A 26,112-nucleotide genomic window follows, 5' to 3' on the forward strand; every position below is an offset into this window, starting at 1 on the left:
TTATTATTATTCTTCCGCCGTTTTTGCCAGTTCTGGCCTAACCGCCTGGTCACTTCTTATGAAATTCGGCAATATGGTAGAGGGCTATGCCAAACGGCGAAAACCCGAAACTCACAACCATTGGCCAAAGGGTGGCGCTGTAGCACTCAATTGAAATATGCCAACTTTGAACAGGTACAGCTCATGCCCTGTTCGACCTACAGCCATGAAACTTCGATACACACATGCGTCTCCTCATGCCTAACAACTTTCGCTGTTTGACTTTTGACCTCTGACCTTTAGATCTCCCACCATTTCGAATTCTATGAAAAGCAGTAAAAAGCAGTAAAAAAATCACTTCTCCTGGGATTTATGAGCAATCTGTACGAAACTGTATACACATGAACTTTGGACCAATGCCGACAAACGTAACTTAGCGGATTTTCCATAAGTGAAAACGTTAAGCTTTTATAAGCCAATGAAAATTGCAGCTTTTTTAAAATTATTCATCTGCCCCTAACACATACATGCAGACTCACATTTGTTTGACACTTTGCAATATTGTAGAGGGTCCTTCCAAGTATCACTGAAACCAATCTTACTCCAATTGGTCAAAGGGGGGCGCTATAGCAATTTTTTGAAAATGCAAACTTTAAACAGGCAAAAGTCATGCCTCGTTTGGCCGACAGCCGTTAAACCTGCTTACACATGTGCCTTGACTCATGAGGAACACATGTATCACTTTGACCAGTAAGCTCTGCCCTTAGATTGTCTGCAATTTTGAGCAGTTTGAAAAACATTTAAATCCAGGATTTCTGAGCAATTTGCATGAAACTGTGTCAAATACATGTTTGAGGCCCTTTTTCACAGGTTCAGGTGTGTTGGTTCAATAGCTTGATCGCTTAATCATCTGCCTTGAAACCATAGGGTAGCCGGTTCGAATCCCACCTCAGGTAGTCTTAATTATAATTGCATTGCACACAACATGACTATATCAATGAATACATGTGCAATTGTTAAAGATGACGAGAAATGAATACTTGAAAGTAGTTATTTTCAATGTATGACGTACTTCATTCGCGCTTTTGTTTTGTTTTGTTGGATTCTCCCTTTTCACTGTCTAAGGCTGTGTATTGGATAGCTCCACCAGTATGTGTGAGTCTCATGTGCCAAAGGTCCCTGGTTCGAATCCCACTTATTACAGTTCACATTTAAATTGCATTGTACAAAACATGACCCTGTTAATTCAGACATGTGCAATGTTTAGACAATAACACGAAATGCTTTTGAGAGTAGTTGTTTTTTATGTATGACATACTTTCTTGTGAAAATAGACGATCTACAATCTCACACCTTTTTAGATAGCAACGCGTTGTGAGCTTGTAGATCGACTATTTTCCACTAGTTTCCATTCCGAAATATATTGAGCAGTTTGAAAAACATTTAAACCAAGGATTTCTGAGCAATTTGCGTGAAAGTGTGTCATGTGTGTAAACTCCCTTTTCACTAGTACAGGTCTGTTGGCCCAATGGCTTAATCATCTGCCTTGAAACCACAGGGTTCCTGGTTCGAATCCCACGTCATGTAGAATTCATTATAATTGCATTGCACACAACATGACTGTATCAATGAATACATGTGCAATTGTTAACCAGTAAACTCCGCCCTTAGATTGTCTGCAATTTTGAGCAGTTTGAAAAACATTTAAATCCACTATTTCTGAGCAATTTGCGTGAAAGTGTGTCATGTGTGTGAACTCCCTTTTCATCAGTTCGGGTCTGTTGGCCCAATGGCTTAATCATCTGCCTTGATACCAGAGGGTCGCCGGTTCAAATCTCACCTCATGCAGACCTCAACTCAATTGCATTGCACACAATATGACTGTATCAATGAATGACCAATGCCGACAGACGTGAGCAAGCAGATTTTCCATAAGTGAAAACGTTAAGCTTTTTATAAGCCAATGAAAATTGCAGTTTTATGACAATTATTCATCTGCCCCTAAAACATACATGCAGACTCGCATTTGTTTGACACTTTGCAATATTGTAGAAGGTCATTCCAAGTATCACTGAAACCAATCTTACTCCAATTGGTCAAAGGGGGGCGCTATAGCAATTTTTTGAAAATGCAAACTTTAAACAGGCAAAAGTCATGCCTCGTTTGGCCGACAGCCGTTAAACCTGCTTACACATGTGCCTTGACTCATGAGGAACACATGTATCACTTTGACCAGTAAGCTCTGCCCTTAGATTGTCTGCAATTTTGAGCAGTTTGAAAAACATTTAAATCCAGGATTTCTGAGCAATTTGCGTGAAAGTGTGTCATGTGTTTGAACTCCCTTTTCACTAGTTCAGGTGTGTAGGTTCAATAGCTTGATAGCTTAATCATCTGCCTTGAAACCACAGGGTTGCTGGTTCGAATCCCACCTCAGGTAGACTTCATTATAATTGCATTGCACACAACATGACTGTATCAATGAGGAACATATCTATCACTTTGACCAGTAAGCTCCGCCCTTAGATTGTCTGCAATTTTGAGCAGTTTGAAAAACATTTAAATCCAGCATTTCTGAGCAATTTGCGTGAAAGTGTGTCATGTGTGTGAACTCCTTTTTCATCAGTTCGGGTCTGTTGGCCCAATGGCTTAATCATCTGCCTTGATACCACAGGGTCGCTGGTTCAAATCTCACCTCATGCAGACCTCAACTCAATTGCATTGCACACAACATGACTGTATCAATGCATGTGCAATTGTTAAAGATAACGAGAAATGCATACTTGAAAGTAGTTATTTTCAATGTATGACGTAATTCATTTGCCCTTTTGTTTTGTGTTGTTGGATTCTCCTTTCTCACTATCTGATGCTGTCGATTCAATAGCTCCACCAGTAGAGTGTGAGAGTGTCAACAGACACCATCAGGGAGGCCATATCTCTAGCTCAATGAGAAGAGAGGCAGCCTGTGAATCCATAGGTCGCTGGTTCGATCCCTGTCCCCAACAATGCGTTGAGGTGATCATCATTTGGAATTCCCCCTATTCCCATGGATTGGATCCACCCCTCTCACTCATCACCAATCACACATGCACAGTACAATTTTTAGGTACTTTTACTTTACTACTCTACTCTACTGCAATTACAGCAGATGACAGCTTTAGTTACTTGTTACTTTGCAGATGTAATTATTAATACAACACCTACAGTAACCACATACAGCCGATCTACAATGTGACGCGTTATGAGCTTGTATGTATATAATAAGCAACCCATGCTGTATGATAACTTACCACATATGAAATCCAATTCTGTCTATCCAATGGCTCAGTCTGTACTGTGGCCATAGCTGAGTGGTTAGTGAGCCCACCTAGGGAGCCAGAGGCCCTGGTTGCCCCAGGTACGATTCCAGGCCAGGCCAGCAAATGTGTCGATGAAATGAAATTTGTCCCTGAGCAAGACTCTTAACCCCTAATTGCTCACAAGCCCTCATTGGAAACAAGACCGCAAGGACTTTCATGAACGGACCTGGAATTATCCTTATCCTTTACACTGTCTACCCACAAGTCTATAGGTCCCTGGTTCAAACCTCAATTTAACCGGTCCAAATATAATTTACTGAACAAAAATCATGACTTTGTTAATTAATGCATGTTCACTTCTTCTCTCTCGCTCTCTCTCTTACTGCCTCTCTTTCTCACTGCCTCTCTCTCTCTCTCTCCCTCTCTCTCTCTCTCTCTCTCTCTCCCCTTCTCTCTCTCTCTCCCTCTCCCTCTCCCTCTCCCTCTCTCTCTCTCTCTCTCTCTCTCTCTCTGTCACTGTCTGTCTGTCTGCCAGTCTGCCACTCTGTCACTGTCTGTCTGTCTGCCAGTCTGCCACTCTGTCACTGTCTGTCTGTCTGTCTGTCTGTCTGTCTGCCAGTCTGCCAGTCTGCCACTCTGTCACTCTGTCACAGTCTGTCTGTCTGCCAGTCTGCCACTCTGTCACTGTCTGTCTGTCTGCCAGTCTGCCACTCTGTCACTGTCTGTCTGTCTGCCAGTCTGCCACTCTGTCACTGTCTGTCTGTGTGCCAGTCTGCCAGTCTGCCACAGTCTGTCTGTCTGCCAGTCTGCCACTCTGTCACTGTCTGTCTGTCTGCCAGTCTGCCACTCTGCCACTCTGTCACAGTCTGTCTGTTTGTCTGTCTGCCACTCTGTCACAGTCTGCCAGTCTGCCAGTCTGTCACAGTCTGCCAGTCTGCCACTCTGTCACTGTCTGTCTGTCTGCCAGTCTGCCAGTCTGCCACAGTCTGTCTGTCTGCCAGTCTGCCAGTCTGCCACAGTCTGTCAAAGTCTGCCAGTCTGCCAGTCTGCCACTCTGTCACAGTCTGCCAGTCTGCCACTCTGTCAAAGTCTGCCAGTCTGCCAGTCTGCCACTCTGTCACAGTCTGCCAGTCTGCCATTATTCTCGAAACCGCTCATTGCTGCTTGCAGCTATATTAGTCATTGTTATTGTTGATGTTTTGGTTACCAGCATACATTTCTGCTTTGTTTCAGTGTGGGAGCGTCCCCTGCACCTAGCTGTCTGTCTATGAGAAGTGACTGGTCCATGGGTCGACCCATCAACTTTAAAACACACAGTTGTGCTCCTGAGCTGAGGTGATGAAGACTTAAGAATGTATTTTGGGTTGTCTTGTCAACATGATGAGCTTCCAGCACCTTTTCTGCCATACATTTCTATGGTAAAGATGTGCTGGAGCGCTCCTCTTCCCAGTGCTAAACATCATCTCTCATGAGAGAGAGAGAGAGAGAGAGAGAGAGAGAGAGAGAGAGAGAGAGAGAGAGAGAGAGAGAGATGGACCTTTTTTTCCAAATCCTATCATTGGTGCGGATGGAAGTGACGTTTTTTGGGCTGACGTCACATCCGTCCATTCCCTTTTAAAGTGTCCTAGGATCATTCCTAAGTTGCATTAGAGCGCCCCTTGTGCGCTCCTTTAAAGAGTTAAGGTGCGTGCCCACCGAAAGATAGAATATTTGTTCGAGCGGCCCAATTACAGACAGAGTCAATGCAAAGATGCGTCAACAACAACAATAGTCATTGTTTATTGTTGATGTTTTGGTTGCCAGCATAATGTTCTACTTCTGCTTTCTGTTTCAGTGAGTTTCTTTGCTTTGCTGCAAACCCAGCGAGTGTGTCCCCTGCACCTAGCGGTCTGTCTATGAGAAGTGACTGGTCCATGGGACGTCCTATTAACTTTAGAGACCTAATGTAAGTTATACCATTACTATGTTTCTGTTAAAGGACTATACCACCATTAATACATTGTTTATTCACAGGTTCAGCCATAATTGGAAAAAAACAAATTTCCCATTGATGGCTTAATTGTAGATGCCATGTTTGCTTACCTTTTCTCCAAAGTCATTACAACATTACCGATCATACCTACATAATTGAGTCAATAGTTTATTTCATATACATTTTCAATGCAGTGCCCCCTGCTGACAGTTAGCACAAAAGCTGTTTCATGACCTTTTCGAGAGAGAGAGAGAGAGAGAGAGAGAGAGAGAGAGAGAGAGAGAGAGAGAGAGAGAGAGAGAGAGGGGCAAATACAAGTAGTAACAATAATAATAAATATAATACTGTAAGAGAGTATATAATTATATAATATAGTATAACAATAATGTTATAGTACATCTGTCGGACAGAAACCAGCTCCAATCAACTCCAAAATGTTTGTTTTTCAGGAAATGAAACAAAGCAATATATTGTCAGATACTTGCATGTGTCATGATATTATCACCACTGTACCCAGCTCAAGTGGAGTTAGGAGGTTGTGTCCATCATTGATAAGAACAGCTGACAATGGATCTCCTAACTCACAATGCACCACAACGCATGAATTAATGCCCTGATGCTTCATGACACTGCTTATATAGGCCTACAATAATAAGCAGGACTTTAAATATTACAATAACTTCTGCAAATAGGGGTTCACAGAGTTGCAGTTTCATTAGACTATCAAGAGTAATGCTATCTTGTCACATTGCTCTCCGCAGAAAGCACTATAGATTTTAGAAATATAATACAAAAAAATTTAAATATTAGTGTCAGTGCTAAGTTTGATAAACAGGTACACTGCATAGTTACTTTTAACAGACTTTGGGGGGGGGGAACCTGCCTTGTTAAAGTTGTTTATCTTCTGCTCTGAGTCTGTAGCTGCTCTGTTTGCCACGCAGGGGAGAGGGGGTGGAGTTAGCTGCTTTGGTCGACAGTTTGAGGATCCAGTGGAGTTGAGTTTTGTCAGAAGCGCTTTTGAATACTTTTCATTGGTTCAATATTATTTTAACCAACACACAGACGTAAAGGGTGTTCAATAGCGTTGATTTATGTTTTCTTTTTTTTTTAAACAGAAAATGTAGTTAGCTGGTTTCTGCCCCACAGTGAGGACAATGGTATAGTATAAGAACAGTATAGTGGTATAATATAGTAGAAATCCACAGTCGTGCTCCATGGAGAGGCCCGGTCTGCAATCACACTCTTGATCTGCAGCTGGGGGTCCGTAATAACAGTCCATGGAACTGTGAAATGGGAGACACCAAAAACCCTAGGGAGCGGACCCCGTATGTGGAGTTAATGGCAGGCCTTACTGGAGGGGGGAAGGGGATGGAAGGAAGAGGGGAGGGGATGGGGAGGGAGGTGGAGAGGGAGAGAGGGAGCGACCCCCTCCCCTTTTTGCCTTTTACTTTTAATGTTTTTGTTTGCTTAGTTTTTAACCTTTTAACTTTGAAAAGTGACTTTGAGTACTGACAAAAACAATCTAGCTATAGGCTTTATCATAAAGAAAGGTTTTTAATCTAGTCTTAAATATACAGAGTGTGTCTGCTTCACGGACCAAAACTGGGAGAAGGTTCCACATTTGAGGTGCCAGAAACTTAAATGCTCTGCCTCCTGTTCTAACCTTAGATATTTTTGGAGCGTCAAGCTTTTTTGCATACTGGGAACGCACTGGTGTTCTAGCAGGTTTATAAGGCTTTTTGAGTTCCATTGAGAGCTTTGTAGATGAGGGGGATTTTTTAAATTCTATTCTGTATTTAACCGGGAGCCAGTGCAGAGAGGATAGTGAAGGAGAGATATGATCTCTTTTTCTGATTCCTGTCATTTTACTTTTTACTCCACAACATTTCTAGGAAGGCTGTACTGTACTGTATTCGTTACTATTAGGTTATTTTGTTCTTTACTTTTCCCCCCCCCCTAAAAATACAATTGGCCACACACCGTGTTCTTCACTGAAGGAAACCAATCACAGTATCCACTCTCAACTGGGAGTGATGTAAAAGCAAACTATATGTGACCCACCACGACAACGGATAAGTCATCTAGGCTTTTTTCATTTTTGTTTTCTCATGTCATATGAAAGCAGGGAATCATAGCTACAAATTGACATATTGCTTGTGCAGTTTGACCCACCAGTTTCCGAGATATGGCTTATAGAATGATGCCTTGTAGAGATTCAGTTAAAATCATTGAACTGAGATAGCGGGCCTCAAAGTGCCTCTTCTGGGATCTATGAGATTTTCACACCTATCCCTTTGGGGCTTTGAAACTTGATAGCTTGGAGTTCAGCTCCCAGGGAGCTCACATAAGACTTAGTTGCTACATAATACCTTACATGAAAAATGTTGCTACAGTAACCTTGGTTATTAATGTTTATTCATTCATTTTAAACAGGGCAGTCATGTTAAAAACATCAACAGTGGTGGAAAAAGTACTCTAATGTTTTACTTAAGTAAAAGTATCAATACTGCAATGTAAAAGCACTCTGTTACAAGTAAAAGTCCTGAATTCAAAATTGACTTGAGTAAAAGTACAAAAGTATTGGTATAAAAATGTACATAAAGTACCAAAAGTAAAAGTACTAAACTGTTTGAAAATATTTACACCACGACCACTGAACATGATCCACCAGACTAAAATCTTGACTGTGCAAATAAAAAAACTTTGTGCAAAAAATGCTCAAACATCATCTCAAACATTTGCAAACATACAGTAAGTAACCTTCTCTTTATACAGTCTATGTAAGTAACAGAGGTACGATGTTACATTAACCTGCACCTGGTCACCTTCAAAGAAATGAATGTCATAGCAATTCTAATATTGTACTTTTACTCCACTACAATTATTTGAAAACTTAAGTTACTAGTTACTTTTCAGATATAAACTATGATATAATGAAACATACATTAACCACTTTAGCCCTATTTTATAAATAGGCTATTAGAAAATAGCAGAACTACAAGCTGCAACGTGTTGTGTGCTTGTAGATTGGCTATTTTCAAATATTTAGTACTTTTACTTTTGGTACTTTAAGTACATATTGATGCCAATACTTTTGTACTTTTACTCGAGTACATTTTTAATTCTGGACTTTTACTTAGAGTATTTTTTCTATATTGCAGTATTGGTACTTTTACTTAAGAAAATAATTTGAGTACTTTTTCCACCACTGGCTACAGTAACCTTGGTTATAATAATAATAATAATAATAATAATAATAATAATAATAAACGTTATTTGTATAGCACCTTTCATGACATGAAATGCAGCTCAAAGTGCTTTACAGAGCAAGAATACAATTACAGTTACAACCAATTTAACAAAAAAGCAAGAAAAAAGAAAAGCAAAAGCATAAAACAACATTAAAATAGGCAATACAGTGAGGACTTAAAAAATCAACCAAGGAATCAGCTAAAAGCAAGAGTGAAGAAATAGGTCTTGAGCTGTGCTTTAAAGCTATTGACAGAGGCTGCCTGTCTTAGGTGTAATAGACACACACGGCCGGAAGCGGAAGGCCTACAAATTCACGTCCACTTTTGACACTCGGGGTCCGTTAGAACGATGAACTGCAGCTCTCAATGCAATCTCTATGAGAGGCATTGTAAAATGCCGTAATTTCACTGGTTAACTAGTGAAGCTGTAGCGATTTTTTTTGTGTTCTAATAAACTGTCCCATTTGTTTAATTTATCCTTTTTAATGTCCCATATCTGTCATCTCGATATACTACCCACAATATACTATAATATACTCCATCAGTATGTCAACACCGCTAGCATCGGAGATTTAGAGTTTAAGTGGTCGCATGGTATATACGTCACGGACGCATCCCTTGAGGTTTTCAATACCCATGGCGAAAGTGTCCGTTTTCAATATGTTTTGGTCATTATCTCTGGAACAGAAGGTCCAATCCGCTCAGTTCAAAGCTTGTTGGATGCGTGACTTTGAGGACATTAAGCACACAATGACACATTTTCGTTTTTTTTTAATTATTTTTTTTAGGGGAGGCGAGATCTTAGGGCCGTTTCTCACTATGGTTCCGCGTGCGCACTCCAGACCGCTCCGTTTCCGAGTGCGCTTGGCTGGCCTGCATTCACACTGGCCAAGGCTCTAACGCGCCCGAGAACACTTGCATATATACCCCCGATTCTATAGGTGGCGGCATGCACATAGTGCTTCGCCAGTGGACACAGACGTCATCAACTATGCGACAATGTTTGTGCTGGTCGCGCATAAATATAAGGTTGCCGCCTGGAGAGAGTCAGGAGCGCACTGAGCGCACAGAAGTCAAGGCACAGACTGCTGTGTTGTTGGCGCGCGTGTTGTTGACAGACAACGGATGCACGCTTATGAGAAACAACACAAATAAAACCTGGTGAAACACTTGTGTGCATTTGCGCAAGATGAGGATACAGGAAACATTCAGTCTAAATGTCCAGTTTGCTAACCTTCACAACAACTACTACTTTTGTATTTGAAACCTTACATTTCTCTGAATATTATAAACTTTCACGACAGCTTAAGTACAAAAATATATAATTTATGAAAAGGCAACTAGCCTATACTTCATACAGTGAAGTCAGTGAAGTAACGTCTTTTCTTTTTTTACTCTCTTTGTGTGGGGATTATCTGGCACATGTATGTATCTGTTATGAAAGAGAAATTGCATCATGAGTGAAACGGCTATAGTCCATGGGAAACCATAAACCTACCATCTAAATGAGTTATATTTACTTACAAATTTCAAATTACAAAGCCTTATAAGCTATATATTTCTGGGATGCATAGTAGCTGAAACTCCACAAGATATCCACAAGATATACTATTATATATATATATATATATATATATATATATATATATATATATATATATATATATATATATTGTTGCTGTCATTATATGGCCATGACACGGCCTCTCTTTCTATCTCGCGCTCTCATTCTATTTCTGTATGTAATGTTTTATATAAATAAATAAATACGTTTTATATATAAATATTGCGGGTTTTAGCGCATCATCCCGCGGGTTCATTTGGTCATTTAATGATAAAATTAACCCGCGGGATGATGCGGTACTAAATCTTTCATCATCCCGCGGGTTCATTTTATAATTAGTGTGGTTGCCCAACAGGGCAACCAGACTATAGTACTCTATACTCTTTATTAGTGTGGTTGCCCAACAGGGCAACCAGACTATTGTTATTGATAAACTTAGGTAAGCAATACTTTCAGACGCATCTCCTCCCACAGTTTTTATCCCCTAATGTTGTGCCATATATCAAAATGACCGTCTAAATCGGGAATCGTGCGCTTGTATTTTGTTAAGAGATTGGTTAAATAGTTTAATTGATATTGATTTATTAGTGCATTAAATTCCCCCCTTCCACTTTAATGTAAAAGTGAAAAAACTCAAATTCAAGTATTTTTTTCTCAGAAACCGTAAGAGCTAGAGTTATCAGATTTGGAGGGATAATTCATAATATTGTCCGAAATTATTGAAAAAGATATCACACCATTCGGCCTCATGGTGGCGCTATAACAGCCCCCTTTACGTTTTGGCCTGTAACTCTTGAACCGTAGGTCCGAAAATCAAAATTTCTTTTCACCTGGATTCCTTGGGTCACTACGCATCTCCCCATATAGGCCACGCCCATTTGCGTCAGGATAGATTTTTTGATATTGATTTATTTCTGCATTAAATTTCCCCATCCACTTTAATGGGAATTGCAAAAACTCCCATTCAAGTATTTTTTTCTCGGAAACCGTAAGGGCTACAGTTACAAGATTTGGAGGGGAGGTTAATAGTTTTTTGCGAAATTATTATGAAAAGAATCACACCAATCGGCCACATGGTGGCGCTATAACAGCCCACTTTACCTTTTGGCCTTTAACTCTTGAACCGTAGGTCGTAAAATCAAAATTTCTTTTTCCCTAGATTCCTTGGGTCATTACGCAGCTCCCCATATAGGCCACGCCCATTTGCGTCAGGATAGATTTTTTGATATTGATTTATTTGTGCATTAAATTTCCCCATCCACTTTAATGGGAATTGCAAAAACTCCCATTCAAGTATTTTTTTCTCGGAAACCGTAAGGGCTACAGTTACAAGACTTGGAGGGGAGGTTAATAGTTTTTTGCAAAATTATTAAGAAAATAATCACACCAGTCGGCCACATGGTGGCGCTATAACAGCCCACTTTACCTTTTGGCCTATAACTCTTGAACCGTAGGTCGTAAAATCACAATTTCTTTTTCCCTGGATTCCTTGGGTCACGACGCATCTCCCCATATAGGCCACGCCCATTTGCGTCTGGATAGATTTTCCGCCATTTTGAATTTTCTTCAAAACACACTTTTTGCTCCTTTTCCTTCAATTTTTTTCCAAATCTCACAAAAATCGGTACACGTGATGTATGGACCCATGCGATTAACCTATCCAAGCGGAATTTTGATTGTCCGTACCGTTCGTCCGTAAATGGCTTCCAAAGTTAGCGGGAGGGGCCCGTTTGACCAAAAATGCCATAAATATCAAACAAAACGTCCGGTCAATCCCAAATTTGAATCACATGTCGAGGGTGGTATACTAAACCAATCCCCAAAAGCATTTCTACTTTGATCCATAGGGGGCGCCCCCTCAAGCGATCTCAGGAGTGACGACACAATGTAATTGGCGCAGCCTCCGACGTTATTCCTCCCGGCGTATTCCTCGAGTCCCGGCGGCCGCGACCCGCGACCGGCGACGGCGCAACCACACTCTGCAATTTCCCCGGAATTGCGACGCGTCTAGTTAGTGTGGTTGCCCTAACAGGGCAACCAGACTATAGTACTCTATACACTTTCTTCCACTTCAAGATAAACAATATTTCGAACCGCATCTCCTCCCACAGTTTTTATCCCCTAATGTTGTGCCATATATCAAAATGACCATCTAAATCGGGAATCGTGCGCTTGTATTTTGCTAAGAGATTGGTTAAATAGTTTAATTGATATTGATTTATTAGTGCATTAAATTCACCCATCCACTTTAATGGAAAAGTGAAAAAACTCAAATTCAAGTATTTTTTTCTCAGAAACCGTAAGAGCTAGAGTTACTACATTTGGAGGAAAGGTTCATAATATTATCCGAAATTATTATAAAAATAATTAAACCAATCGGCCTCATGGTGGCGCTATAACAGCCCCCTTTACGTTTTGGCCTATAACTTTTGAACCGTAGGTCGTAAAATCAAAATTTCTTTTTCCCTGGATTCCTTGGGTCACGACGCATCTCCCCATATAGGCCACGCCCATTTGCGTCAGGATAGATTTTTTGATATTGATTTATTTGTGCATTAAATTTCCCCATCCACTTTAATGGGAATTGCAAAAACTCCCATTCAAGTATTTTTTTCTCGGAAACCGTAAGGGCTAGAGTTACAAGACTTGGAGGGGAGGTTAATAGTTTTTTGCAAAATTATTAAGAAAATAATCACACCAGTCGGCCACATGGTGGCGCTATAACAGCCCACTTTACCTTTTGGCCTATAACTCTTGAACCGTAGGTCGTAAAATCAAAATTTCTTTTTCCCTGGATTCCTTGGGTCACGACGCATCTCGCCATATAGGCCACGCCCATTTGCGTCAGGACAGATTTTCCGCCATTTTGAATTTTCTTCAAAACACACTTTTTGCTCCTTTTCCTTCAATTTTTTTCCAAATCTCACACAAATCGGTACACGTGATCTATGGACCCATGCGATAAAACTATCCAAGCGGAATTTTGATAGTCCGTACCGTTCGTCCGTAAATGGCTTCCAAAGTTAGCGGGAGGGGCCCGTTTGACCAAAAATGCCATACATCACGAACGAAACGTCCAATCGATCCCAGATTTGAATCACATGTCAAGGTTGGTTTACTCAAGAAATCCCCAAAAGCATTTCCACTTTGACCCATAGGGGGCGCCACAAATGCGCAAAATGTAACCGTTCGATGCAAAAACATGATCTTTGGGGGGATCAATCCTCTCAAAATGAAACGCAAGCGATCTCAGGAGTGAAGACACAATGTAATTGGCGCAGCCTCCGACGTTATTCTTCCGGCGTATTCCTCGAGTCCCGGCGGCCGCGACCCGCGACCGGCGTCGGCGCAACCACACTCTGCAATTTCCCCGGAATTGCGACGCGTCTAGTTAGTGTGGTTGCCCAACAGGGCAACCAGACTATAGTACTCTATACACTTTCCATCTTTATAGATAAACTTTTTTCGAACCGCATCTCCTCCCACAGTTTTTATACCCTAATGTTGTGCCATATATCAAAATGACCGTCTAAATCGGGAATCGTGCGCTTGTATTTTGCTAAGACGTTGGTTAAGTAGTTTAATTGATATTGATTTATTAGTGCATTAAATTTGCCCCCTCCACTTTAATGGAAAAGTGACAAAACTCACATTCAAGTATTTTTTTCTCAGAAACCGTAAGAGCTAGAGTTATCAGATTTGGAGGGATAATTCATAATATTGTCCGAAATTATTGAAAAAAATATCACACCATTCAGCCTCATGGTGGCGCTATAACAGCCCCCTTTACGTTTTGGCCTGTAACTCTTGAACCGTAGGTCCGAAAATCAAAATTTCTTTTCACCTGGATTCCTTGGGTCACTACGCATCTCCCCATATAGGCCACGCCCATTTGCGTCAGGATAGATTTTTTGATATTGATTTATTTCTGCATTAAATTTCCCCATCCACTTTAATGGGAATTGCAAAAACTCCCATTCAAGTATTTTTTTCTCGGAAACCGTAAGGGCTACAGTTACAAGATTTGGAGGGGAGGTTAATAGTTTTTGGAAAAATAATTATGAAAATAATCACACCAGTCGGCCACATGGTGGCGCTATAACAGCCCCCTTTACCTTTTGGCCTATAACTCTTGAACCGTAGGTCGTAAAATCAAAATTTCTTTTTCCCTGGATTCCTTGGGGCACGACGCATCTTCCCATATAGGCCACGCCCATTGCGTCAGGATAGATTTTCCGCCATTTTGAATTTTCTTCAAAACACACTTTTTGCTCCTTTTCCTTCAATTTTTTTCCAAATCTCACACAAATCGGTACACGTGATCTATGGACCCATGCGATAAACCTATCCAAGCGGAATTTCAAAAGCATTTCTACTTTGATCCATAGGGGGCGCCACGAATGCTCGAAATGTAACCGTTTGATGCAAAAACCTTATTTTTGGGGGATCAATCCTCTCAAAATGAAACGCAGGCGATCTCAGGAGTGACGTGACGATGTAATTGGCGCAGTCTCCGACGGTATTCCTCCCGGCGTATTACTGGAGTCCCGACCGCGTCGGCGCAACCACACTCTGCAATTTCCCCGGAATTGCGACGCGTCTAGTTAGTGTGGTTGCCCAACAGGGCAACCAGACTATAGTACTCTATACACTTTATTTATTTGTTTCCATCTTTATAGATTAACTTTATTTCAAACCGCATCTCCTCCCACAGTTTTGATCCCCTAATGTCGTGCCATATATCAAAATGACCGTCTAAATCGGGAATCGTGCGCGTGTATAGGGCTAAGAGATTGGTTAAATAGTTTAATTGATATTGATTTATTAGTGCATTAAATTTCCCCATCCACTTTAATGTAAAAGTGAAAAAAATCACATTCAAGTATTTTTTTCTCAGAAACCGTAAGAGCTAGAGTTATCAGATTTGGAGGGATAATTCATAATATTGTCCGAAATTATTGAAAAAAATATCACACCATTCGGCCTCATGGTGGCGCTATAACAGCCCCCTTTACGTTTTGGCCCGTAACTCTTGAACCGTAGGTCCGAAAATCAAAATTTCTTTTCACCTGGATTCCTTGGGTCACTACGCATCTCCCCATATAGGCCACGCCCATTTGCGTCAGGATAGATTTTTTGATATTGATTTATTTCTGCATTAAATTTCCCCATCCACTTTAATGGGAATTGCAAAAACTCCCATTCAAGTACTTTTTTCTCGGAAACCGTAAGGGCTACAGTTACAAGATTTGGAGGGGAGGTTAATAGTTTTTTGGGAAATTATTATGAAAATAATCACACCAGTCGGCCACATGGTGGCGCTATAACAGCCCACTTTACCTTTTGGCCTATAACTCTTGAACCGTAGGTCGTAAAATCAAAATTTCTTTTTCCCTGGATTCCTTGGGTCATTACGCATCTCCCCATATAGGCCACGCCCATTTGCGTCAGGATAGATTTTCCGCCATTTTGAATTTTCTTCAAAACACACTTTTTGCTCCTTTTCCTACAATTTTTTTCCAAATCTCACACAAATCGGTACACATGATCTCTGAGCCCATGCGGTAAACATATCCAAACGGCATTTTCATAGTCCTTACCGTCCGTCCGTAAATGGCTTCCAAAGTTAGCGGGAGGGGCCCGTTTGACCAAAAATGCCAGAAATCACGAACGAAACGTCCGGTCAATCCCAAATTCGAATCACATGTCGAGGGTGGTTTACTCAACAAATTCCCAAAAGCATTTCCACTTTGACCCATAGGGCGCGCCACAAATGCGCAAAATGTAACCGTTTGATGCAAAAACATTATTTCGGGGTGGATCGATCCTTTCAAAATGAAACGCAAGCGATCTCATGAGAGACGTGACAATGTAATTGGCGCAGCCTCCGACGTTATTCCTCCCGGCCTATTCCTCGAGTCCCGGCGGCCGCGACCCGCGACCGGCGTCGGCGCAACCACACTCTGCAATTTCCCCGGAATTGCGACGCGTCTAGTTAGTGTGGTTGCCCAACAGGGCAACCAGACTATAGTACTCTATACACTTTATTTATTTGTTTCCATCTTTATAGATTAACTTTTTTTCAAACCGCATCTCCTCCCACAGTTTTTATACCCTAATGTTGTGCCATATATCAAAATGACCGTCTTGAACGGGAATCGTGCGCGTGTATAGGGCTAAGAGATTGGTTGAATAGTTTAATTGATATTAATTTATTAGTGCATTAAATTTCCCCATCCACTTTCATGTAAAAGTCAAAAAACTCAAATTCAAGTATTTTTTTCTCAGAAACCTTAACAGCTAGAGTTATCAGATTTGGAGGGATAATTCATAATTAAGTCCCAAATTATTGAAAAAAATATCACACCATTCGGCCTCATGGTGGCGCTATAACAGCCCCCTTTACGTTTTGGCCTGTAACTCTTGAACCGTAGGTCCGAAAATCAAAATTTCTTTTCACCTGGATTCCTTGGGTCACTACGCATCTCCCCATATAGGCCACGCCCATTTGCGTCAGGATAGATTTTTTGATATTGATTTATTTGTGCATTAAATTTCCCCATCCACTTTAATGGGAATTGCAAAAACTCCCATTCAAGTATTTTTTTCTCAGAAACCGTAAGAGCTAGAGTTACCACATTTGGAGGGGAGGTTCATAATTTAGTCCAAAATTATTAGAAAAATAATCACACCAATCGGCCACATGGTGGCGCTATAACAGCCCCCTTTACGTTTTGGCCTATAACTCTTGAACCGTATGTCGTAATATCAAAATTTCTTTTTCCCTGGATTCCTTGGGTCCCAACGCATCTCCCCATATAGGCCACGCCCATTTGCGTCAGTATTAATTTTCCGCCATTTTGAATTTTCTTCAAAACACACTTTTTGCTCCTTTTCCTATTTTTTTTTCCCAAATCTCACAAAAATCGGTACACGCGATCTATGGACCCATGCGATATACCTATCCAAGCGGCATTTTGATAGTCCGTACCGTTCGTCCGTAAATGGCTTCCAAAGTTAGCGGGAGGTGCCCGTTTGACCAAAAATGCCATAAATCACGAACGAAACGTCCGGTCAATCCCAAATTTGAATCACATGTCAAGAGTGGTATACTAAACCAATCCCCAAAAGCATTTCCACTTTAATCCATAGGGGGCGCCACAAATGCTCAAAATGTAACCGTTTGCTGCAAAAACATGATTTTTGGGGGATCAATCCTCTCAAAATGAAACGCAAGCGATCTCAGGAGTGACGTGACAATGTAATTGGCGCAGTCTCCGACGGTATTCCTCCCGGCGTATTACTCGAGTCCCGACCGGCGTCGGCGCAACCACACTTTGCAATTGCCAATTGCGACGCGTCTAGTGTTAACATTGTTCCTGATCAATGTTAAACTTTAGACCTTAACTACTCCCACAGTTTTGCCAGCACCCACTCGTGCCATATGTCAAAATGACCGTCTAAATCGGGAATCGTGCGCGTGTATAGGGCTAAGAGATTGGTTAAATAGTTTAATTGATATTAATTTATTAGTGCATTCAATTTCCCCCATCCGCTTTAATGGAAAAGTGAAAAAAATCAAATTCAAGTATTTTTTTCTCAGAAACCGTAAGAGCTACAGTTACCACATTTGGAGGGGAGGTTCATAATTTTCTCCGAAATTATTTAAAAAAATATCACACCATTCGGCCTCATGGTGGCGCTATAACAGCCCCCTTTACGTTTTGGCCTGTAACTCTTGAACCATAGGTCCTAAAATCAAAATTTCTTTTCACCTGGATTCCTTGGGTCACAACGCATCTCCCCATATAGGCCACGCCCATTTGCGTCAGGATAGATTATCCGCCATTTTGAATTTTCTTCAAAACACACTTTTTGCTCCTTTTCCTACAATTTTTTTCCAAATCTCACAAAAATCGGTACACGTGATCTATGGACCCATGCGATAAAGGTATCCAAACGGCATTTTGATAGTCCTTACCGTTCGTCCGTAATTGGCTTCCAAAGTTAGCGGGAGGGGCCCGTTTTACAAAGAATGCCAAAAATCACGAACGAAACGTCCAATCGATCCCAGATTTGAATCGCATGTCGAGGGTGGTTTACTCAACAAATCCCCAAAAGCATTTCCACTTTGACCTATAGGGGGCGCCACAAATGCGCAAAATGTAACCGTTCGATGCAAAAACATGATTTTTGGGGGGATCAATCCTCTCAAAATGAAACGCAAGCGATCTCAGGAGTGACGACACAATGTAATTGGCGCAGCCTCCGACGTTATTCCTCCCGGCGTATTCCTCGAGTCCCGGCGGCCGCGACCCGCGACCCGCGTCGGCGCAACCACACTCTGCAATTTCCCCGGAATTGCGACGCGTCTAGTGTTAACATTGTTCCTGATCAATGTTAAACTTCAGACCTTAACTCCTCCCACAGTTTTGCCAGCACACACTCGTGCCATATGTCAAAATGACCGTCTAAATCGGGAATCGTGCGCGTGTATAGGGCTAAGAGATTGGTTAAATAGTTTAATTGATATTAATTTATTAGTGCATTAAATTTCCCCCATCCGCTTTAATGGAAAAGTGAAAAAAATCAAATTCAAGTATTTTTTTCTCAGAAACCGTAAGAGCTAGAGTTACCACATTTGGAGGGGGAGGTTCATAATTTTCTCCGAAATTATTTAAAAAAATATCACACCATTCGGCCTCATGGTGGCGCTATAACAGCCCCCTTGACGTTTTGGCCTGTAACTCTTGAACCGTAGGTCCTACAATCAAAATTTCTTTTCACCTGGATTCCTTGGGTCACGACGCATCTCCCCATATAGGCCACGCCCATTTGCGTCAGGATAGATTTTCCGCCATTTTGAATTTTCTTCAAAACACACTTTTTGCTCCTTTTCCTACAATTTTTTTCCAAATCTCACACAAATCGGTACACATGATCTATGGACCCATGCGATAAAGATATCCAAATGTCATTTTGATAGTCCTTACCGCTCGTCCGTAATTGGCTTCCAAAGTTAGCGGGAGGGGCCCGTTTTACAAAGAATGCCAAAAATCACGAACGAAACGTCCAATCGATCCCAGATTTGAATCACATGTCGAGGGTGGTTTACTCAACAAATCCCCAAAAGCATTTCCACTTTGACCCATAGGGGGCGCCACAAATGCGCAAAATGTAACCGTTCGATGCAAAAACATGATTTTTGGGGGGAACAATCCTCTCAAAATGAAACGCAAGCGATCTCAGGAGTGACGACACAATGTAATTGGCGCAGCCTCCGACGTTATTCCTCCCGGCGTATTCCTCGAGTCCCGGCGGCCGCGACCCGCGACCGGCGTCAGCGCAACCACACTCTGCAATTTCCCCGGAATTGCGACGCGTCTAGTTAGTGTGGTTGCCCTAACAGGGCAACCAGACTATAGTAATCTATACACTTTCTTCCACTTCAAGATAAACAATATTTCGAACCGCATCTCCTCCCACAGTTTTTATCCCCTAATGTTGTGCCATATATCAAAATGACCATCTAAATCGGGAATCGTGCGCTTGTATTTTGCTAAGAGATTGGTTAAATAGTTTAATTGATATTGATTTATTAGTGCATTAAATTCACCCATCCACTTTAATGGAAAAGTGAAAAAACTCAAATTCAAGTATTTTTTTCTCAGAAACCGTAAGAGCTAGAGTTACCAGATTTGGAGGGAAAATTCATAATATTGTCCGAAATTAATGAAAAAAATATCACACCATTCGGCCTCATGGTGGCGCTATAACAGCCCCCTTTACGTTTTGGCCTGTAACTCTTGAACCGTAGGTCCGAAAATCAAAATTTCTTTTCACCTGGATTCCTTGGGTCACTACGCATCTCCCCATATAGGCCACGCCCATTTGCGTCAGGATAGATTTTTTGATATTGATTTATTTCTGCATTAAATTTCCCCATCCACTTTAATGGGAATTGCAAAAACTCCCATTCAAGTATTTTTTTCTCGGAAACCGTAAGGGCTACAGTTACAAGATTTGGAGGGGAGGTTAATAGTTTTTTGCGAAATTATTATGAAAAGAATCACACCAGTCGGCCACATGGTGGTGCTATAACAGCCCACTTTACCTTTTGGCCTATAACTCTTGAACCGTAGGTCGTAAAATCAAAATTTCTTTTTCCCTAGATTCCTTGGGTCATTACGCAGCTCCCCATATAGGCCACGCCCATTTGCGTCAGGATAGATTTTCCGCCATTTTGAATTTTCTTCAAAACACACTTTTTGCTCCTTTTCCTACAATTTCTCTCCAAATCTCACACAAATCGGTACACGTGATCTATGGACCCCTGCGATAAACCTGTCCGAACGACATTATGATAGTCCGACCGGCGTCGGCGCAACCACACTTTGCAATTTCCCCGGAATTGCGACGCGTCTAGTTAGTGTGGTTGCCCAACAGGGCAACCAGACTATAGTACTCTATACACTTTATTTATTTGTTTCCATCTTTATAGATTAACTTTTTTTCAAACCGCATCTCCTCCCACAGTTTTTATACCCTAATGTTGTGCCATATATCAAAATGACCGTCTTGAACGGGAATCGTGCGCGTGTATAGGGCTAAGAGATTGGTTGAATAGTTTAATTGATATTAATTTATTAGTGCATTAAATTTCCCCATCCACTTTCATGTAAAAGTCAAAAAACTCAAATTCAAGTATTTTTTTCTCAGAAACCTTAACAGCTAGAGTTATCAGATTTGGAGGGATAATTCATAATTAAGTCCCAAATTATTGAAAAAAATATCACACCATTCGGCCTCATGGTGGCGCTATAACAGCCCCCTTTACGTTTTGGCCTGTAACTCTTGAACCGTAGGTCCGAAAATCAAAATTTCTTTTCACCTGGATTCCTTGGGTCACTACGCATCTCCCCATATAGGCCACGCCCATTTGCGTCAGGATAGATTTTTTGATATTGATTTATTTGTGCATTAAATTTCCCCATCCACTTTAATGGGAATTGCAAAAACTCCCATTCAAGTATTTTTTTCTCAGAAACCGTAAGAGCTAGAGTTACCACATTTGGAGGGGAGGTTCATAATTTAGTCCAAAATTATTAGAAAAATAATCACACCAATCGGCCACATGGTGGCGCTATAACAGCCCCCTTTACGTTTTGGCCTATAACTCTTGAACCGTATGTCGTAATATCAAAATTTCTTTTTCCCTGGATTCCTTGGGTCCCAACGCATCTCCCCATATAGGCCACGCCCATTTGCGTCAGTATTAATTTTCCGCCATTTTGAATTTTCTTCAAAACACACTTTTTGCTCCTTTTCCTATTTTTTTTTTCCAAATCTCACAAAAATCGGTACACGCGATCTATGGACCCATGCGATATACCTATCCAAGCGGCATTTTGATAGTCCGTACCGTTCGTCCGTAAATGGCTTCCAAAGTTAGCGGGAGGTGCCCGTTTGACCAAAAATGCCATAAATCACGAACGAAACGTCCGGTCAATCCCAAATTTGAATCACATGTCAAGAGTGGTATACTAAACCAATCCCCAAAAGCATTTCCACTTTAATCCATAGGGGGCGCCACAAATGCTCAAAATGTAACCGTTTGCTGCAAAAACATGATTTTTGGGGGATCAATCCTCTCAAAATGAAACGCAAGCGATCTCAGGAGTGACGTGACAATGTAATTGGCGCAGTCTCCGACGGTATTCCTCCCGGCGTATTACTCGAGTCCCGACCGGCGTCGGCGCAACCACACTTTGCAATTGCCAATTGCGACGCGTCTAGTGTTAACATTGTTCCTGATCAATGTTAAACTTTAGACCTTAACTACTCCCACAGTTTTGCCAGCACCCACTCGTGCCATATGTCAAAATGACCGTCTAAATCGGGAATCGTGCGCGTGTATAGGGCTAAGAGATTGGTTAAATAGTTTAATTGATATTAATTTATTAGTGCATTCAATTTCCCCCATCCGCTTTAATGGAAAAGTGAAAAAAATCAAATTCAAGTATTTTTTTCTCAGAAACCGTAAGAGCTACAGTTACCACATTTGGAGGGGAGGTTCATAATTTTCTCCGAAATTATTTAAAAAAATATCACACCATTCGGCCTCATGGTGGCGCTATAACAGCCCCCTTTACGTTTTGGCCTGTAACTCTTGAACCATAGGTCCTAAAATCAAAATTTCTTTTCACCTGGATTCCTTGGGTCACAACGCATCTCCCCATATAGGCCACGCCCATTTGCGTCAGGATAGATTATCCGCCATTTTGAATTTTCTTCAAAACACACTTTTTGCTCCTTTTCCTACAATTTTTTTCCAAATCTCACAAAAATCGGTACACGTGATCTATGGACCCATGCGATAAAGGTATCCAAACGGCATTTTGATAGTCCTTACCGTTCGTCCGTAATTGGCTTCCAAAGTTAGCGGGAGGGGCCCGTTTTACAAAGAATGCCAAAAATCACGAACGAAACGTCCAATCGATCCCAGATTTGAATCGCATGTCGAGGGTGGTTTACTCAACAAATCCCCAAAAGCATTTCCACTTTGACCTATAGGGGGCGCCACAAATGCGCAAAATGTAACCGTTCGATGCAAAAACATGATTTTTGGGGGGATCAATCCTCTCAAAATGAAACGCAAGCGATCTCAGGAGTGACGACACAATGTAATTGGCGCAGCCTCCGACGTTATTCCTCCCGGCGTATTCCTCGAGTCCCGGCGGCCGCGACCCGCGACCCGCGTCGGCGCAACCACACTCTGCAATTTCCCCGGAATTGCGACGCGTCTAGTGTTAACATTGTTCCTGATCAATGTTAAACTTCAGACCTTAACTCCTCCCACAGTTTTGCCAGCACACACTCGTGCCATATGTCAAAATGACCGTCTAAATCGGGAATCGTGCGCGTGTATAGGGCTAAGAGATTGGTTAAATAGTTTAATTGATATTAATTTATTAGTGCATTAAATTTCCCCCATCCGCTTTAATGGAAAAGTGAAAAAAATCAAATTCAAGTATTTTTTTCTCAGAAACCGTAAGAGCTAGAGTTACCACATTTGGAGGGGGAGGTTCATAATTTTCTCCGAAATTATTTAAAAAAATATCACACCATTCGGCCTCATGGTGGCGCTATAACAGCCCCCTTGACGTTTTGGCCTGTAACTCTTGAACCGTAGGTCCTACAATCAAAATTTCTTTTCACCTGGATTCCTTGGGTCACGACGCATCTCCCCATATAGGCCACGCCCATTTGCGTCAGGATAGATTTTCCGCCATTTTGAATTTTCTTCAAAACACACTTTTTGCTCCTTTTCCTACAATTTTTTTCCAAATCTCACACAAATCGGTACACATGATCTATGGACCCATGCGATAAAGATATCCAAATGTCATTTTGATAGTCCTTACCGCTCGTCCGTAATTGGCTTCCAAAGTTAGCGGGAGGGGCCCGTTTTACAAAGAATGCCAAAAATCACGAACGAAACGTCCAATCGATCCCAGATTTGAATCACATGTCGAGGGTGGTTTACTCAACAAATCCCCAAAAGCATTTCCACTTTGACCCATAGGGGGCGCCACAAATGCGCAAAATGTAACCGTTCGATGCAAAAACATGATTTTTGGGGGGAACAATCCTCTCAAAATGAAACGCAAGCGATCTCAGGAGTGACGACACAATGTAATTGGCGCAGCCTCCGACGTTATTCCTCCCGGCGTATTCCTCGAGTCCCGGCGGCCGCGACCCGCGACCGGCGTCAGCGCAACCACACTCTGCAATTTCCCCGGAATTGCGACGCGTCTAGTGTTAACATTGTTCCTGATCAATGTTAAACTTTAGACCTTAACTCCTCCCACAGTTTTGCCAGCACACACTCGTGCCATATGTCAAAATGACCGTCTAAATCGGGAATCGTGCGCGTGTATAGGGCTAAGAGATTGGTTGAATAGTTTAATTGATATTAATTTATTAGTGCCATTATATGTCCCCATCCACTTTAATGGAAAAGTGAAAAAACTAAAATTCAAGTATTTTTTTCTCAGAAACCGTAAGAGCTAGAGTTATCAGATTTGGAGGGATAATTTATAATATTGTCCGAAATTATTGAAAAAAATATCACACCATTCGGCCTCATGGTGGCGCTATAACAGCCCCCTTTACGTTTTGGCCTGTAACTCTTGAACCGTAGGTCCGAAAATCAAAATTTCTTTTCACCTGGATTCCTTGGGTCACGACGCATCTCCCCATATAGGTCACGTCCATTTGCGTCAGGATAGATTTTTTGATATTGATTTATTAGTGCATTAAATGTCCCCATCCACTTTAATGGGAATTGCAAAAACTCCCATTCAAGTATTTTTTTCTCAGAAACCGTAAGAGCTAGAGTTACCACATTTGGAAGGGAGGTTCATAATTTAGTCCAAAATTATTAGAAAAATGATTACACCAATCGGCCACATGGTGGCGCTATAACAGCCCACTTTACCTTTTGGCCTATAACTCTTGAACCGTAGCTCGTAAAATCAAAATTTCTTTTCACCTGGATTCCTTGGGTCCCGACGCATCTCCCCATATAGGCCACGCCCATTTGCGTCAGGATAGATTTTCCGCCATTTTGAATTTCCTTCAAAACACACTTTTTGCTCCTTTTCCTTCAAATTTTGTCCTAATCTCACACAAATCGGTACACATGATCTATGGACCCATGCGGTAAAGATATCCAAACAGCATTTTGATTGTCCTTACCGTTCGTCCGTAATTGGCTTCCAAAATTAGTGGGAGGGGCCCGTTTCACCAAAAATGCCAGAAATCACGAACGAAACGTCCGGTCAATCCCAAATTTGAATCACATGTCGAGGGTGCTTTACTCAACAAATTCCCAAAAGCATTTCCACTTTGACCCATAGGGGGACCGGCGTTGGCGCAACCACACTCTGCAATTTCCCCGGAATTGCGACGCGTCTAGTGTTAACATTGTTCCTGATCAATGTTAAACTTCAGACCTTAACTCCTCCCACAGTTTTGCCAGCACACACTCCTGCCATATGTCAAAATGACCGGCTTCACCGGGAATCGTGCGCTTGTATTTTGCTAAGAGATAAGTTGTATAGTTTAATTGATATTAATTTATTAGTGAATTCATTAATCCCCATTGACTTATAATGGGAAAATGCAAAGACTGACATTCAAGTATTTATTTCTTCGAAATCGTAAGGGCTACAGTTACAACACTTTGAGGGAAGGTTCATGATTTAGTCCAAAATTATTTAAAAAATCATCACACCAATCGGCCCCATGGTGGCGCTATAACAGCCCCTTCACCTTTTGGCCTGTAACTCTTGAACCGTAGGTCCGAAAATCAAAATTTCTTTTCACCTGGATTCCTTGGGTCACTACGCATCTCCCCATATAGGCCACGCCCATTTGCGTCAGGATACATTTTCCGCCATTTTGAATTTTCTTCAAAACACACTTTTTGCTCCTTTTCCTTCAATTTTTTTCCAAATCTCACACAAATCGGTACACGTGATCTATGGACCCATGCGATAAACCTATCCAAGCGGAATTTTGATAGTCCGTACCGTCCGTCCGTAAATGGCTTCCAAAGTTAGCGGGAGGGGCCCGTTTGACCAAAAATGCCATAAATCACGAACGAAACGTCCGGTCAATCCCAAATTTGAATCACATGTCGAGGGTTCGGCCTCATGGTGGCGCTATAACAGCCCCCTTTACGTTTTGGCCTATAACTTTGGAACCGTAGGTCGTAAAATCAAAATTTCTTTTTCCCTGGATTCCTTGGGTCACGACGCATCTCCCCATATAGGCCACGCCCATTTGCGTCAGGATAGATTTTTTGATATTGATTTATTTGTGCATTAAATTTCCCCATCCACTTTAATGGGAATTGCAAAAACTCCCATTCAAGTATTTTTTTCTCGGAAACCGTAAGGGCTAGAGTTACAATACTTGGAGGGGAGGTTAATAGTTTTTTGCAAAATTATTAAGAAAATAATCACACCAGTCGGCCACATGGTG

General features: G+C 41.5%; 2 protein-coding genes across 6 annotated transcripts in view; one reads left to right on the forward strand and one right to left on the reverse strand.

Moving 5' to 3' along the window:
• phactr4a (phosphatase and actin regulator 4a) overlaps positions 1–26,112 on the reverse strand; it is a 369,306-nt gene that overhangs the window by 299,263 nt on the left and 43,931 nt on the right. The window lies entirely within an intron of this gene.
• Positions 1–26,112, forward strand: part of LOC311061566 (GTPase IMAP family member 8-like) — a 107,261-nt gene that overhangs the window by 48,771 nt on the left and 32,378 nt on the right. For 4 of the 5 annotated variants that reach the window (XM_084080243.1, XM_084080245.1, XM_084080246.1 and 1 more), the window contains 2 exons: positions 4,509–4,610; positions 5,110–5,220. The exons of the other annotated variant lie outside the window; for it this stretch is intronic. In XM_084080243.1, the coding sequence (XP_083936369.1) occupies positions 4,509–4,610; positions 5,110–5,220 (213 nt within the window). The remainder of the gene's footprint in view (positions 1–4,508; positions 4,611–5,109; positions 5,221–26,112) is intronic. 5 annotated transcript variants of the gene reach the window in all.

Source organism: Gymnoscopelus microlampas (genome assembly GCF_963454915.1).
Source record: "Gymnoscopelus microlampas genome assembly, chromosome: 15".
Taxonomy (NCBI): domain Eukaryota; kingdom Metazoa; phylum Chordata; class Actinopteri; order Myctophiformes; family Myctophidae; genus Gymnoscopelus; species Gymnoscopelus microlampas.